At 39.8% G+C, this 17,289-nt stretch overlaps 1 protein-coding gene across 1 annotated transcript in view; it reads right to left on the bottom strand.

Annotated features, from left to right (window-relative positions):
• CPNE4 (copine 4) overlaps positions 1-17,289 on the bottom strand; it is a 246,075-nt gene that overhangs the window by 35,856 nt on the left and 192,930 nt on the right. Inside the window, exons 9-10 of the mRNA XM_060781818.2 lie at positions 5,768-5,854; positions 3,566-3,625 (exon numbers count right to left, since the gene is read on the bottom strand). Of these exons, the coding sequence (XP_060637801.1) occupies positions 3,566-3,625; positions 5,768-5,854 (147 nt within the window). The remainder of the gene's footprint in view (positions 1-3,565; positions 3,626-5,767; positions 5,855-17,289) is intronic.

Raw genomic sequence — 17,289 nt, 5'->3', positions numbered from 1 at the left:
CACAGAGATTGGCTGTATCTGTGATCGGGTCCACTCTGTAGTATGATCTGTTCTATATGGAATTGCAGACTTCAATGCTATTTACAGATGCCCAAAGTACAGTTCTCCAAGGCTCCTTATGTATCCTCTCAAAATTCCCAATGCTGTTTTTTTTTCTTTAAAGGGAAAATGAGAATTTGGCACTCCTGCAAGTGTGCAAAAATAGCAGATCTGTAATTCTATTCGTTGGTTAGGAGAGACCCCGCACTAAAGATTCCTCTCTCCCCTTCACCTCATTTCCATTTTCAGACCTGATGCAGCCTGCAGCTGATGTTAGGTATAAAAAATGATCCCTCCTCCCTGTTGAAGTTGCTTATCCCAATTGCTGTTGGTTAATGAAAAACACTAGACAATAGTTTGAGCTCTTGACTAATATACTGCTTTGACTTTCCATCTTTTGTCGTGTCAGGAGTGACTCCTGGTGTGAGAGAATTGGCCGTCTGCAAGGACGTTGCCCAGGGTATGCCTGGATGATTTGATGTTTTTATCATCCTTGTGGGAGGCTTCTCTCATGTCCCCACATGAGGAGCTGGAGCTGATAGAGGGAGCTCATCCGCCTCTCCCTGGATTCGAACCTGCGACCTGTCGGTCTTCAGTCCTGCCGGCACAGGGGTTTAACCCACTGTGCCACCAGGGGCTCCATATCTTTGGAGATGTTTAAACAGAAGTCAGATGTCCATCTTTTGGGGATGCTTTCGGTATGTATTCCTGAATGGCAGGAGGCTAGATTACATAGCTCTTGTGGTCCCTTCCAACTCTACGATTTTACTATTCTAATATTGTATTTCCATTTTTTTTTCTTTTACAGATTTCATTTGTAAAGAAGCATCATTGAAATATTTAACAAGTAAATATGTTTATTGTGATCCCTTGCAGATAAGTATGCATTAAACTGTAGCCTGTAAGCCTCCTTGTAGGTAAGAAATAAAACCATTATCATAGTTATTACAATCATAGAGGGCCATCCAGTCCAACCATCCAGTCCAACCCCCTGCCAGGCAGGAAAAGCACAATCAAAGTATCACTGACAGATGGCCATACAGCCTCTGTTTAAAAGCCTCCAACAACTACCATGATGACTGATGATAGTGAAATTACATGGCCACAAACTTCCATGATTACACCTTGGAGAAACATATCCTTCCCAAAGCTTTTCTTGAACATTGTGATTTCGAAAGGACTGGTTGCTTACTAGGTAGATTGTAAAAGAAGTGTTATAGAAGAATGAATAAAAGCTTCTATTTCTTGTTGAAGTAGTTTGAAGTGGTTTCTAAAATTTGAGAAAAATACAACATTAGGAAAAAAATAATATTTTTAGATTGATATAAAGAGACAGCTTTCATATAAGGATGTCCAGATCATTCCATTTTCAGTCTACTACAATTGGGCACGTCTTCTGTCTTTTCCATTAATATACATGAGTTAATCTGTAATTATTGGGTAGATAAGGGTCTGCATAAACACCTGGATACATTTCATATACACATTGATATAACACCGTTATTTTTAACAGTATTTAGCATAAAATATGCATTCCGTAGGACTTTATGCATATTTTAATGCCCAAACTGCTTGAAGAATGAATGAAGTGCAACATCAGAAGGATAAATGTATTCTTATTTGCACTTATTTGCTGCAGAATAGGTACTGAATAAATTCTCAAGCCTTTCTAGTTGAACAAAATTTGAACAGCAAAGCTAAGACTCTAGATCACAAGTGACAATCCCCTTTTTGCCATTTTTGGGGTACCCAAGCCTCCACAGAATTCCACAATCACTAGAAAAAGAGAAACATTGAGGCAAATAAAATTATTTAAGAGCAGTGACTGTATTTTAGGGCAGCATTTCTCAACCTGGGGATCAGGAGCCCTGATAGGAGGTTTCAGAGGGGTCATCAAAGACCATCAGAAAACATATATTTCTGATGGTTTTAGGACCCCTTTAGCAGAGAAGGCTGAAGATATCTCTGCCTGTTCTTCTCTTGCTTTTTGGAAACAGATGGCGAATCCTCCCACCCAAAGCCCTCCTCCACTGTGATTGGCTGACCTCTCAGCCAAGGGGAGGGCTCTTTCTGAGACTCCGAATGGGGAGGGGAGAGCAGTCGTGCTGGGCAGATGGTAGCGTGGTGCCCATGTGCGGGCGAGGGAGAGCGTGCAAGGCTGGAGGGAGGCTCATGCCAGCGAGTCCCTTTAAGACATGGGGGTTCTGTGTAGGAAGTTTGGCCCAATTCTATTGTTGGTGGGGTTCAAAGGGCTCTTTGATTGTAGGTGAACTATAAATCCCAGCAACTACAACTCCCAAATGTCAAGGTCTATTTTCACCAAACTGCACCAGGAGTCACATTTGGGCATATTGAATAGTTGTGCCAGGTTTGGTTCAGATCCATCCTTTTGAGTCCACAATGCTCTTTGGATATAGGTGAACTACAACTCCAAAACTCAAGGTCCACCTAACCCTTCTAGTACTTTCCATTGGTCATGGGAGTTCTGTGTACCAAGTTTCAATTCCATTGTTGGTGGAGTTCAGAATGCTCTTTGATTGCAGGTTAACTATAAATCCCAGCAACTACAACCCCCATATGACAAAATCAATCCCCCCAACTCCACCAGTATTCAAATTTGGTCACATTAGGTATTTGTGCCAAATTTGTTCCAGTAAATAAAAATACATCCTGCATAGCAGATATTTACATTACAATTAATTACAGTAGCCAAATTACAGTTATGAAGTAGCAATGAAAACAATGTTATGGTTGGGGGTCATCACAACATGAGGAACTGTATTAAGGGGTCGTGGCATTAGGAAGGCTAAGAAATACTGCTCTAAGGGAAGGCATATCTCCTCCTCACCATGCCAACTTTGATTCTTCCAGTGTATTTTTACTAAACCAATATTTAGAAGTGACTACTGCCTACTTTGGGATTTTTGTGGGGAGTTGGAGGTAGCCTGTGTCAGCCCCAGGTTGGAAAGTAGCTTCTGGATCTCTGTAGCTTGCTCAATTCTGTTGTCCATATACATTAACAAGTGCTGTTAAAGACTGAAAAGACTATTTATTCTTGTAAATGACTTCATTGGGTGTACCACATGCTTGTTATGAATGTCAACATGGTTTGTAGCCACATGAAATGTCAGATTTTAATTATGCACACACTCACATCTAATTCAACAAGATCTATCAGCTAAAATATGCCTTCTGAATAGAACAGTGGTTCTCAACCTGTGAGTCCCCAGATGTTTTGGCCTTCAACTCCCAGAAATCCTACCAGCTGGTAAACTGGCTGGGATTTCTGGGAGTTGTAGGCCAAAACACCTAGGGACCCACAGGTTGAGAACCACTGAGATAGAGTATGATAGATACAAATCTAAGACATATTCACATTCTCTCTCTTATATGAATACAGTACATGGTATATATATAAAACAGTACATGGTGTTTACTGAAATACAGATACATATAATAAAAAATCAGTGTTGTAAAAGTTTCCAATCTGTCCACTGGAAAATCATTTTAAAGCTATGGTACTTACTGTGAATTGTATTTGGCAACCACCCATGATGTAGTCCAAGAATGAATGCATCTTGTGAATCTGAAAGAGATACAAGCATTCTAATCAGAACAGAATATTTTTTTTAATTTCATAGACTACATGAGGATGTTGGGGGTTTTCTTTATATTTTGAAAGAACGTCTCACTGAGGGCAAGACTCAAAAGAAATGATGAACAATACCCTCCACCTCCATTTGCAAATTTTTGTACCTGAAGAAAACAGATTGCCCTGTGTCATCACTGAGAATAAAAGAGCTGGTCTGAAAAGGATGCTATAATCACAAAGTATTGTGGTATGGTATGGCAATAATAGCTCATTGCTATGGCTTTCCAAAGCTGGAACAAGAGAAATAAAATGCATAGCCACTTACTAGGATTTCCAAGTGAAATAACACTTGGGGAGGGGAAGACCAACCTGCCCAACAACAAAAAGAAGGGGAAAAAAAGACAAATCCATGTGCTATGCTGTTTATAGTTGTTGGTTTTCTTTTTAATGGCTACACTTAACTACTTTTAATTTTACTGATAACTAAACTGTATTTTACATTGTTTTAAAAAAGCTATATCTTTTTTCACCTTTTATAAGCTGCTCTGAGGATATTAGGAGGATAAACGGCTTGGGTCCTGCCTACTCTCATGACTGCATCCCCCCTCCATGAACCAGCACTGGCTCTAAGATGTGCTGAGGAAACCCTCCTCTTGGTCCCGCCACCGTCACAAGTGTGGTTGGTGGGGACAAGGGAGAGGGCCTTCCCCGTGGTGGCCCCCCAGCTTTGGAATGCCCTCCCCAGGAAGATTAGGCAGCCCCCCACTCTGTCCTCCTTTTGTAGGGACTTGAAGACATGGCTATTCAAACAAGCTTTTGAGAACACTTAGTCCTTAGTTTTCTGTGCAACAGTCACACAGCCTTGCACTTTATCCCATGCTCTCTCTCCATTGTTGCAGCTCTGCACTATCCCATTCCCTTGTCCTATTGTTTACAGCCTGGCCATGTTTACAGCAGCTTGCCACCATAGGCTGATGAGTGCAGTTTTACTGAGTCTTGGTGTTTTATATGCACATGTGTTTTACTTATTGTATTTTGTACTGCATTTATTTTATGTTTTGTTTTTGGCACTTCGTGCCGAGTAAGTAACCATAAGTCCCTTCGGGGAGATGGTGACGGGATACAAGAACAAAGTTGTTGCTATTATTATTATTTTACTGACATGCTTGATTTTGTATCACAAAATCACAAGTCAAACACTTCCCAAGCATTATTGCTATTATTATTATTATTATTATTATTATTATTATTATTATTATTCTGACACAAAAACACAGCAAATGAGATATATATGCTGGATTTCATATCACAAAATCACAAGTCGAAAACTTCCCAAGTGTCTAGAACTGTGTGATGTATTTTGAATAACAACAACAATAATAATAATAATAATAATAATTATTATTATTATTATTATTATTTAGAGGAGATGATACACAAGGTAAAGTTGGACAGCAGTAAGATGCCAGACAATCTCTGATGAAGAAAGTAATGAGATTGGGAGGGTGGGCAATAGAAGGATTTAGGGAAGGGGAAAGGTAAAATTTCAACCCTTCCCAGTATTCACTTGCAGACTAAAATAAATTTCCAGCTAAATGGTTCATCTTCCCTGCTATAGCTACTGAAGCACTCACCCCCTACATGGACTTTCAATGGTTGCTTGCACCATATTTTCAGGATAGGTAGCTAGTGAATTAAACTTGCTCCCCAATACTCAAAAGTTCATATTTTTCATTTAAGCGTTTGGCGGCTTCTATGTAAACTACAGAACATCGTGAACAATAAAATAATGTGCGTATTACAGAATCCAATTCACCATCTGGTTAGCTTCTATCCACATTTGCTTCTGTGATAAGAATTTTAAAAACCAGCACAGCACTGAGCAAATATGCCTTTGGATACACCCAGGGAACAGAATGGATCTGTAAGGGTCAGCAACCACATTTCTAAGAAGCAACTGTCATCCCATGGAAACACTGATCCACCTTGACTTAGCAACATCTGTTATGCTACCTTTGGGAGTCCGTCACTATAATGAATTTCTATGACATATTCCAGTGTTTTTTGGTTTTTTTAAACAGATTTTGAAAGCAATGTCCAGTTTTAATGATTGAAATACTGTTTAAATGACAGTACCTTGCACAGATTAAGAATGACGATGCCAGAATTCTTGTAATTCTTCTTCTTTACTTTGTACTTGGGGTTTATGCACTCCCACTGTACCTGTGAAAACACAAGTCAGAGCATGAAAGCCATTTCATGTAAGGAAGTGAATAATTTATTCTGGTTGCATAATGTGTGCTCTGAAGATGAAAAACAAAAAACATACAAAAAATTCCAACGCTAAAGACATCTAAACACCAGACAATCAAGAAAGAATTAGCATTAATCTAGGGTCGGGTGAAAATAACAATTATGCAAAATTGTCTATGTTTAGAAATACTAATTTGTCACATGTGTTTGCAAAGGGATTTAGATATGAGAAGATCTTGGGCTGTATAGTGGAGATGTTGCCCCCTGGAAGCCTTCTGTGGGGCAACAAGATCCTTCCTACCCCAACTAAATTCTAATGCTAGGATAAAGAAATTGTAGATTGGAGGCCTTATTTGGGCACAACCCTAATTCCTGTGACTCCACAACTCCTTATTTCCTCCCATTCATCCTGTCCCCTGAAAATGGCTTGGAAACTGCTCTCCAAAGGTCTGCTGCTACTCCTGGAGGCCTCAAAGAGTGCCACCATGGACTGAAACCATACACTCTTACCAACTAGAAGTGACTCCTGGTTGGATTTTTAGCTGAAAATGAGGGTAGCCATAACAATGCAAGTGTAAAAAAAAATCCCCCCATTAGTTCCACACCTCTTGTTTATTGTTATCTTTCAATCTCAAAAACTATCCTGCATGTGAAACACCCACAAATAAGACACTGTGGCAATGGCCAAAATCAAGGGGTCCACCCCCCCCCCCCCAGTTTTCCCTGAGCCTGATGTTGTCAGAAGACACTCCCACACTCTAAGATGGGGGCATGCCCAACCCCACTGACATTAACATCATGCTTTGGTTATTAACCCAGTTTTCCTCTTCTTCTTCCTCTATTGAGAAAGAAGGAGAAGGGGGAATGAACAGCCTTTCTAGGGGATAACTGACTCCTGATTGGAATCAAGCCTGTCCCTGAAAATGCCAGTAGAAAGCCAGTAAAAGAATCCCCAAAATATCTGATTACTGATCAGGGATAACAAGAATTCCTCTCCGTAATAGCTCAGATAGGATGAGTGTGCTTGTATGTGCCTTCAATGACCTCATCAGATGGGACTTATTTCAGCGGCATATGCTAGTTCAGAGATAGTTTAGCTACGGAGCCCAGTGGCTCCCATCTCACAACGTAATACTCCTTCCAGTGGGGCTCCATGACTAAACTATCGTGGGACCAATCCGTGGTGATTACAGTGGCCTGTATGATAAGGTCGTAAGTCACTTGTTCCCTCATGGTGGACACAAAAATTTCATAGGGTTTTTAAAAAGCAAGGGATACCCAGAGATGGTTTTTCCAATATCTTCCTCTGAAATATAACCTACAACAGCTGGTATTCATTGGCAGGTTCTCATCTAATGCTAATGAGGGCTAACCCTATTTCACTTCCAATATCAGATGGGATCTGGTGCTTTCATAAGGAGGGCAGCATTTTTCTGCAAGCTGGAACACTGACTCTGATCAAGCCAAATGTAGCATCTGGGCTGCAGTTCAATCTTCTGCCATAAGCCATTCATTGTTAGTTGTTTCTATGATATGGTTATTACAGAAATGTGCTTCCCTAAATTGAGAGGATATCTGTTCTTGAGCAAAACATCTGGCAACACCAATATTTAGAATGGGTGAGAATTTCAATTTGCTTTGGGATTTTTTAATAATATTTTGTTAAAATTCAAGCATTTGTTTATAATCAAGTATTTGAGATTAAAATGCTAGAATGTCAGAGGAACCTGACATTGACAGATGTGTCCATCCAGAACCAGGACTTTGAGGGGATAATTGGCTATATATGTATTCAATATGGTTTCATGTATTCAACAGTACATTAACCATGTTTATGATGCTGAATTAGGACTAACAGCTTTCCTTTTTAAATATTTTTTTAAATTGACAAAAAACATTTTTGATATATATAACAACACATAAGAATCAAAACATTAGAAAAAAAACACAAAACTAAACTAATATACAATTAAACTAAACTAAAACGTAATAGCTTCACAAAAATAACAAACTAGATCACTAATAAGGACACATATATGGCTTCTCATTTGCCTGATTGCAATTTTGTATTTCCCTTCTCATTACTGATTATAACAAATAGCCTCTACTTTATAACTATGGGCATTTCAAAAATAAATGTTGTATTACTCCTACTTACACATGAATTTGATTAGCTATCCAAGTCTAACCTTCCTTGTGTTCCCCAACTTTATTCATATATTCCATCTCTAGATTACATTTGTCTTTATTTTTTTCTATTCTCCTTCTTTTGACCAGATTAGGCAATTTGTTCATCTCTGCCAAATCATAAAGCCTAATTAACCAGCTTGTTTTCGGAGAGCTTTTTTTTCCAGAGGGGTTCTGCTTCTTTAATGTCTATATGGCAAGGAGTTACAACATGTTCTTCTTGATGCTAGGTTATTGGTAGGGGATTTTATTTTATTTTTTGGAATAATTTAATTAAGTATGCTAATTTATTCATGTTTAATAGGGAAAGAATAAATCTTTTAAAAAGTCAAGTATGGGTAAAAGCAAAACCAACGTCCCATTCCTATTCAGTATTGATATTACAGGGTTTAACTAGCCTAGCATAGTGATTGAAGAAGTTACAGCTCCTAAAATCCCTCACCTAACTAAGGGTTCTTCCACACAGCCATATGACCCAGAAAATCAAGGCAGGAAATTCCAAAATATCTGCTTTGAACTGGGTAATATGAGTCCACACTGCCATATATTCCAGTTCAAAGCAGATAACGTGGGATTTCCTGCCTTGATATTTTGGGTTATATGGCTGTGTGGAAGGGCCCTAAGACTCACTGGTTATGCTGTCTGCCATATCCTCAAAGCTGTCCTTCAAAAATCTAACCTTTTCAGGTTCTGGTCCACCATTTGTTTCCCAAGAGCGAACATAGAGATGCCTGTGGAAAAACTATAACCCAAGTATGAAATGTATAAATGGTCTTCCACTGTGTCTTAGACAGGATCAACACTGCCCTATACCCAGGATCTGATCCCAGATTAAATGATTTGAACTGGATTATGAGGGCCCTTTCACACAGCCCTATATCCCAGAATAGCAAGGCAGAAAATCCCACAATATCTCAGATAATGTGGGATTTTCTCCACTGCCATATAATCTGGGATAAACAGATAATCTGGGATCGGATCCGGGGATACAGGGCAGTGTAGATCCATCCATAGAGTAACCATTTAAACAGAGGTATGCTATCATTCTACCTTGCAGTTTCATTTACCATTTAGCCATCACAGTTAATTGACCTATCTTCCATGAATTTGTAAATGATGGCTTTTTTTCGCAGTTAATTATATTCTGTGTGAAACTGTACCTTGTCCTTAAGTTGCTTTAACTGATTGAAGCTAGTAAAAGTTTGGAAAAGTTACTTGTTGGGACTACAAATCCTAGAATCCCATAGTCAGCACAGCCATGCTGGTTGGGGGTTCTGAGACTGCAATTTCAAGTATAATATTTTAGGACGTGACTGTCATTTGATGTTCCATAGGTCCAGGTGATGACAAACAACTCCAGATCATTATTTGAGAATTATGGAGCATATTATATGGAACATATTCACATGACCTTCAATACTGGGTGATGGTATCTATCTAACTGTAAGCCAGGACACTAGGCCAGCAGCATCTACATCTGAAAAAACTATGGCACAGTAAGAGCACATTGCCATCTGGCTTCATAGGACCCTGGTTCAAGACTCTTTCCACCTCACAGCCCAGTGTCATTGCCAGAATTGCTCTAGCAGCATTACCAAACACTAACAAATAGAAGCTGAAGCCAATAATTAATATTTTATGTGTTTGTAACACCTTTACATATACAGGTTAATCTCTGAGAAATGCATTTACATTGAAATTTATTTCTCATGTTTAGATACATTTCCAAAATACATTTATGCTTATTTATGCCATTAGCCACTGGCAATGGATGTGCTTTAGGATTCACTCCTGAAACCATGCAAACCGGAACGTTTATGTTATCAACACTGTCTAATTTAAGTCAGCATGATTTCCTTTTGTCTGCAGTCTCTCTCTCTCTCTCTCTCTCTCTCTCTCTCTCTGAATGTCCATTTCATTGATGTGATCATCCTTCAGTGCTTACAGTCCATTAGTGCACTTGTTGGCTTTTGCAAGCCATTTATCTGTGTTACGTTCTTTAATAGGTTTGACAATATTCCTTGGAGGGTAAATAATCAGCCACTTACACTTGGGCAAATTGTTGGTGCTGAAATCACAAATTGCTTAAAGTGACACTTTACACTCAAAGTACAATTCTACATGCACTCAGAAGAAAGCCTTACACAGTTTATCTGGGCTAATGTTCAGTTAATCGGCTAATCTTATGCCCACTAACATGGGAGTACAGCCATCAAACTCAATCAGACTGAATTCTGAGTATATTACAGAGAATTGCACTGTTAATCAGTTTTATTTCCACTTCGGGAATGAAACTTGCCGCATACAGAGACATACATTTGGATTGTTTTGTAAAGATGAAGACCGTGCTATTGTGAATGCTTTATCAATCATCCTCAGTGCAACAATGGCTCTTCCCTGCATCATTTCCCCATGTTACTGCCATTTTTCCTGCCAGTTCTAGAAAAATAATTTGATTCTTCTGAGTGTGATCATGTTTCCCAGTAGAAAGACAGGCTATTTTTCTGGCAGCTGTGATAGTGGAAGCAATGAAATGGATCCAGCAAGAGCTACAGGTTGCTCACCTCTGTTTTAATATGACTAAAGTGATAAAACCAAAGCTTGTAATATGGCTCTAATCCTTTGTCTTGCTATGAAGGGAAAAGTGAATACACACACACACACAGATAGAGGGGGGAGGGAGGGAGAGATAGGCTGGGGTGAGTCCTCCTGAAGTTGGATTGCAGTTCCCAATGCTCCTAGTCACTGGCTATGTTGGGTAGGGCTAATGGGACCGGCAATCTAATATCATCTAAAAGGATGCATGATTACTGTCTCTGATTAGAGAACATTCTTTATTTTTAACTGGAATTTGCACATTTTAAAAACTCCTCATTATTTCAAAGCAGGGATAGTTAACTGTACTGTGGGTAAAGGCCATTTTTCATCTTTATTGCCTTTGTGATTTGCAGCAAAAGTTGTTTTTTGGCTAAAGAAAATGGCTGCTCTTTTCATTATATTTTACCCATGGTTTTGAGCTTATGGTGGAAGTGGGAGACTGTGACTCGAGCCAATCATTTTGTCATTTTTCTGCCATTTTCACTAAAACTGGATGAGTAGCCATGAAGAAAATAGACAAGTTAAAGATATATTATTGAATATTGAAGTTAGGATTATCAGTGCCATTGTATTTTCATTTCTATGTATGGTTGTGAAATCTGGACTGTGAAGAAAATCAATTAATTTTAAATGTATCACAAAGACAAATAAATGGGTCCTGAACCAATCAAGCCCCCAGTGGAACAGTGGGTTAAGCTGCTGAACTTGCTGACCAAAAGGTCAGCGGTTCATATCCGGGGAGTGGGGTGAGCTCCCACTGTTAGCTCCAGCTTCCCCAAATTTAGAAAGCATGCAAATGTGAGTAGATCAATAGTATTGCTTCCACGGAAAGGAACAGAGCTTCATGCAGTCATGCTGGCCACATGACCTTGGAGGCGTCTCCGGACAACGATGGCTCTTTGACTTAGGAATGGAGATGAGCACCACCCCGAATTGGTCACAACTGACTTAATGTCAAGGGAAAATCTTTACATTTACCTGAACCAATCAAGCCTGAACTCTCCCTAGAGACAAAGATGAGCAAACTGAGACTGTTGTACTTTGGCCGTATCATGAAAAGACACTGCTCAGGAGAAAAGACAATAATGTCAGGTATGTTAGAAGTCAGTAGGAAAAGAGGAAGATTGTATGCAAACAGATAGACTCAATCATGGAAACTATCAGCTTGAGTTTATAAGATTTGAGCACAGTCATCTTCAATAGGGTGACCTAGAGATCACTACTTCAAAGTGTTGCCAGAAATCAGTGTTGTCTTGATGGCAGTTAATTGCAACAGGTTATTGGGCTCCTCTCAAGGAAAACTTCAAACAAGTAAAAATAAGTAAAATACAAATTCTCAAAAAGCAGCAGCCAAGGTGGCAAACTTTCTGAATTTTAAAGGTATATAGAGGACCATAACACAATATGCCAAACAATTTCTCCCCTAAATCAAAAACTGCATGGTAGGGGGAATATGATGCTAGAGCCTGTCCTTCTTGAAACATAATTTTTCTATGGACAAGAGTGTTTTTTTTAATTTAAAAAAATACTATGATGGAATCATTTGCATGTGCATCTGTACAATTTGAATATGGTTACTACTGAAGCAAGCGACTTTGTCACATGGGTAAATTTACCCGTCGTACAACACTTTCACCACAGTTCAGGGAAGGAGCCTGTTGGATCCCATCGAATTACATACAACTACTGCCAGAATTATTTATTTCATTTACTTATACCCCGCCCTTCTCACCCCGGGGGAGACCCCGGGCGGCTTACAGAGGAGGCATAATTAAATGCCTAACAATTGCTCCATCTCCAAAGTGTGGTGAAATTGTTGTAAGAGCGAGCAATGAGAACACAGGAGGTTTCTCATGTTCTAATTGCCTACAACAGGGTGAGTATGGGGGGAAGCCGGGCGGTGATGCTTCCTCCTATGAGGAGATGTGGGCAATGCAGGCCATGGGGTGACAATATCTCCACACTGCCCAACTGATTTGCCATGCTGCATGGCGAATTCCCCCACTATTGCCCGCCATGTAGACCTCAATGTAATGAGGTCCTAGGTTTACCATCTCCTCTGATGTTTGTCAGAATTAGGACATAAGATAAAAGCATTTTTATGGCAAGTGAATGTTGTGAAACATTCTTGATGGCAGAATGTTCTTCTTCTGACATTCTTGACATCTTCTTAGGATAATTCATCCTTCCACTGACTGCAGTGTAACATTTCTGAGGCTGCTGTAATGCCACCTATATGCCAACCCCAAAAGCAGAAAATATGCTCTCCAAGCAGAACTTTCGACCCTGTCATCTTGGAATCTGGCAACAGAACTGATAACTAGACAAATCTAACAAGAAAAATACTTCCCAACTGTGTGCATCCCAGACACCTGAACACTGCCTAGAATGCCCTGCAGCTCAATTATTCATCTTGTGAATTTTTTTTCCACTTGAGGAAACAGACAGACATAGGACCACATATGCCTGGGAAATTTCCCAACATTTCCTTCCCTCCTGTTCACTTGCACGCTTGATCAAATTGACAGTCAGTGCTGCTCCATATCCTGACATAAAAAATGATGGCTTCCCAGAATGTAGTTGGAATAATAAAAATAGCAGAGATAATCTTATAACTGAGATTCAATCATGTGCGAGAGTGCCACAAAGGTCTCATAACTCATTTTTTTAAAAAAAATTAAAAATAGCCGAAGATTTAGTTTAGTGTTCTGAAAGTGCTATCTCATGCTAAAAATGAACTACATTCTCCCAAAAATTGATAATTATTGGTACACTGGTTAATTTGTTCTTGAAATATAAATGAATACATAGAGCATTTGAAGTTACTACACAACTATGCTTTGCTTCCAAAAAAAAAAAAAACCCTCCTCAAATAAATAAGATAATAACAATGGTTTCTGAAAATATCTCTGAATGTGTTGGCTATGCTCTTTGGTACCATATCTTACTTTGTTTCCAATCCTCATTCAGATAGATGAGGCATTTTTATCTCCCAGAGTCATGGTTTGTTGATGGACTCACATTGAACTAGAGATATAAGAACGGTGTTTTGTACTAACGCCATGTGAAAAATTTTTAAAAAAATATTCCCAGCTACCTGTTTCAGCTAACTGCTAAAATTCAGCTAATCTCTAAATACTTGCTTAATAGAGAAAAATGATTGGGGAAACTTGCCCAATAAATCAATATTTGTCTTAGTTACTTTTCATTTTGCAAACAAGGAGGGCTAACTTGCTAGTTAAAACATAAATTCGACCTCATAAGATTGCGTGTTTTCTGCCTGTGGCTGTTCAAGTATTATGAAATACTCCTGATTCTAACTCCACAAACAATTCGGTGTTCATAGAGTATTAGTATAACCTAGAAGAAGTCTCAGTGAAGTCAGAAGGTATTCCAGGTTAATGAACTCAGTGGAGTTTACTTCATCTTTCTGGATGAAGATTAAGATTGTTTAAGATATTGTTTCCTCACAAGCCTAGTTATCAAATGCAACTTTATGTTTGCACTGTATACCACACAAAAGCAATATAAATGTGATCCTAAATATATTGAATTTGGCTTATGTACTAATTGCAGAACATGCTTGGTTCTTATCGATTTTTTTTCATGTTGGAGGCGACTTGAGAAACTGCAAGTCACTTCTGGTGTGAGAGAATTGGCTGTCTGCTAGAACGTTGTCCAGGGGACAGCTGGATATGTTACCATCCTGTGGGAGGCTTCTCTCATGTCCCTGCATGGGAAGCTGGAGCAGACAGACAGGAGCTCACCCCGTTTCCCGGATTGCTTTTGGTCAGCAGTCCTGCTGGCACAAGGATTTAACCCATTGCACCACCGGGGGCTCCTGTTCTTATACATAATAATGATATATAAATCCTAGTTAACATGATTTAGTTTTGATTGTTTCAACAGGTTTTTCCATTCCTAAAATTGGCTCTGAACCACAATTACACCTTAGTTGCATTGAAATTACTGGTACTTAAATCAGTTATAGTAAATGTGACTCACTGAATTCAGTGGGATTGAAGTTTGAGTAGTTTAGGCTGTATCCAATCTTTTGTCTTTAAAATTGCTAGGGATCACACAATATACACACATTATTTTTTAAAAAACCCACATTAAATAACACCATATAGACGTTTCCATGGAGATTGCACAGGTAAGAGGATTTCTAAACATTCATTTAATGATTTTTTCCTATAATGGAAACAGATTTTTAGTTGCATAACATCCCCATTGCTAATTGTCCAGGTGTATCTTCATTTTAAGGTTATTTTTAAATCCCTCTGGTTTTCTTTTAGCTAAGCAGAGGGATTCCCTTAGCACTTCCTGTTTGGCTTGATCTAAATTTATTATAAAAAATCCCATGTGTATATGTAAATACCTCATTTTGTCAAAACCTGAAAGAGGAATCAGTTATTTTTAGAGTTGTGTAGCACTCATAGTGTCCAAAGTCAGCTTTGATATGGCTCAGAATTAGCATTTTCCTTCTTTTATGTGTAAAGATGAACTGCTGGAAACAAGTGTGTATGTGATCTTTCTTTTTTTCCTTTTTTTAAAGTGTCAGAGGCCAGACTTAAATGCACAAAATGAATAGAACGTTTGATTCTGACCAAGGAAAATGGCTTCAGATCTGCAAGCTGGCATGAAATTCATTACTAGTGATGGGAAAATTAATTAGATTTTTAAAATTGCTGTGGTAGTACATGAATGAGCCTTGGGCTCCTAAGCTTTCTCCCCCTTGCACACTTTGATTCATTTATTTCTTCGTTTAGAGTAATTACAGAATGATATAATTGCAATATATGGTATGCACCTTCACCTAAATCAAAACTGGACACCACATTTAATCACAGGATTTTCTTTTAGTGGTTTCTAGAACATTCAATCAAACTACAGATCTAGATATCTGGTGCTGTCGTGGCTCCAGTCCTTCCTGGAGGGACGAACTCAGATGGTGAAGCTGGGAGACGCCTGCTCTGACCCCTGGCCTTTGTCCTGTGGGGTCCCGCAAGGCTCTATTCTGTCTCCCATGCTTTTTAACATCTACATGAAACCGCTGGGAGAGGTCATCCGGAGTTTTGGAGTTGGGTGCCATCTCTATGCAGATGACACACAACTCTACTACTCCTTTCCACCTAACTCCAAGGAGGCTTCCCAGGTGCTAGACGAGTGCCTGGCCGCTGTGTCGATCTGGATGAGGAGGAACAAGCTGAAGATCAATCCCGATAAGACAGAGGTCCTCTTGGTCGATCGTAAGCCGGATCGGGGTATAGGGTGGTCACCTGTGTTGGACGGGGTTACACTCCCCCTGAAGCCTCAGGTCCGCAGTTTGGGTGTCCTCTTGGATTCTTCGCTTACACTTGAGGCTCAGGTGTCGGCAGTATCCGGGAGGGCTTTTGCGCAACTGAGACTCGTGCGCCAACTGCGACCATACCTCGTGAAGGCTGACCTGGCCGGAGTGGTCCACGCCTTGGTCACCTCTAGAATGGATTACTGCAATGCGCTCTACGTGGGGCTGCCCTTGAAGACGGCTCGGAAACTGCAACTGGTTCAGCGTGTAGCAGCTAGGATGCTAACTGGAGCTCACTATCAAGAGAGGTCTACCCCTCTGTTTAGGGAGCTCCACTGGCTGCCATTCATCTTCCGAGCCCAATTCAAGGTGCAGGTGCTCACCAACAAAGCCCTAAACGGTTTGGGACCACCCTACCTGCGTGACCGTATATCCATTTATGAACCCACACGCTCGCTTCGTTCTTCTGGGGAGGCCCTGCTCGTGATCCCACCCACGTCGCAAGCGCACTTGGTGGGGACACGGGACAGGGCCTTCTCCGTGGCGGCCCCCCGACTCTGGAACGCCCTTCCAAAAGATCTCCGACAGGCCCCCACTCTAGCAGTTTTCAGAAGGAATCTGAAAACCTGGCTGTTCCGTTGTGCCTTCCTGGATTAAGAATCCCCATCCCAAGTCCTAGTAGCACTTTAGCACAATTAACATTACTGCACACCGTACTTTAATCCCACGCCCCTCCTATCATTTCAGCACTTTTAACCTGTACCCTCTCGCCGGCCGAACCAGTTTTAATATGTCTTGATGTATTGTTATTGCTGTCTTGCCAATTTTTGATTTTGATTTGCTTTTTGATTTTGATTGCTTTGTTATTGCTTGTTATGTTCTCTATTGTATTGTGTTTTGTGGCTTCGGCCTGTGTAAGCCGCATCGAGTCCTTCGGGAGATGCTCGCGGGGTACAAATAAAGTTAATAATAATAATAATAATAATAATATGACTGGCCGGGACTCAGAAATACTTAAGTACAACACAAATCCCAGTGTACTTCAAAGCTCTGCTTAGGTGTTTGAATGATAACTATAATTGTGAAACTGAAAACAGGGTGCGCAAATAAACCCAACCATACCCTTATTTTCATGCACCTGTAAATAAGTTCTTTTCATATTAAGCATGAAGGTGTACATAGATCTGTAAACTAGGGCTGGGTGGTTTCGTTTCATTAATTCGTAATTCGTTAATAATTCGTTAATTTTTCCAATTACAAAACGATAACGAACCATTCTGGAGCAATTTTTTAAAAAAACGAATTTTTAAACACGTTTTGTAAATGCTTC

The sequence above is a fragment of the Anolis sagrei genome, chromosome 6 (genome assembly GCF_037176765.1).
Source record: "Anolis sagrei isolate rAnoSag1 chromosome 6, rAnoSag1.mat, whole genome shotgun sequence".
In the NCBI taxonomy this organism is placed as follows: Eukaryota; Metazoa; Chordata; class Lepidosauria; order Squamata; family Dactyloidae; genus Anolis; species Anolis sagrei.
This window is presented reverse-complemented; position numbering and strand designations above follow the sequence as displayed.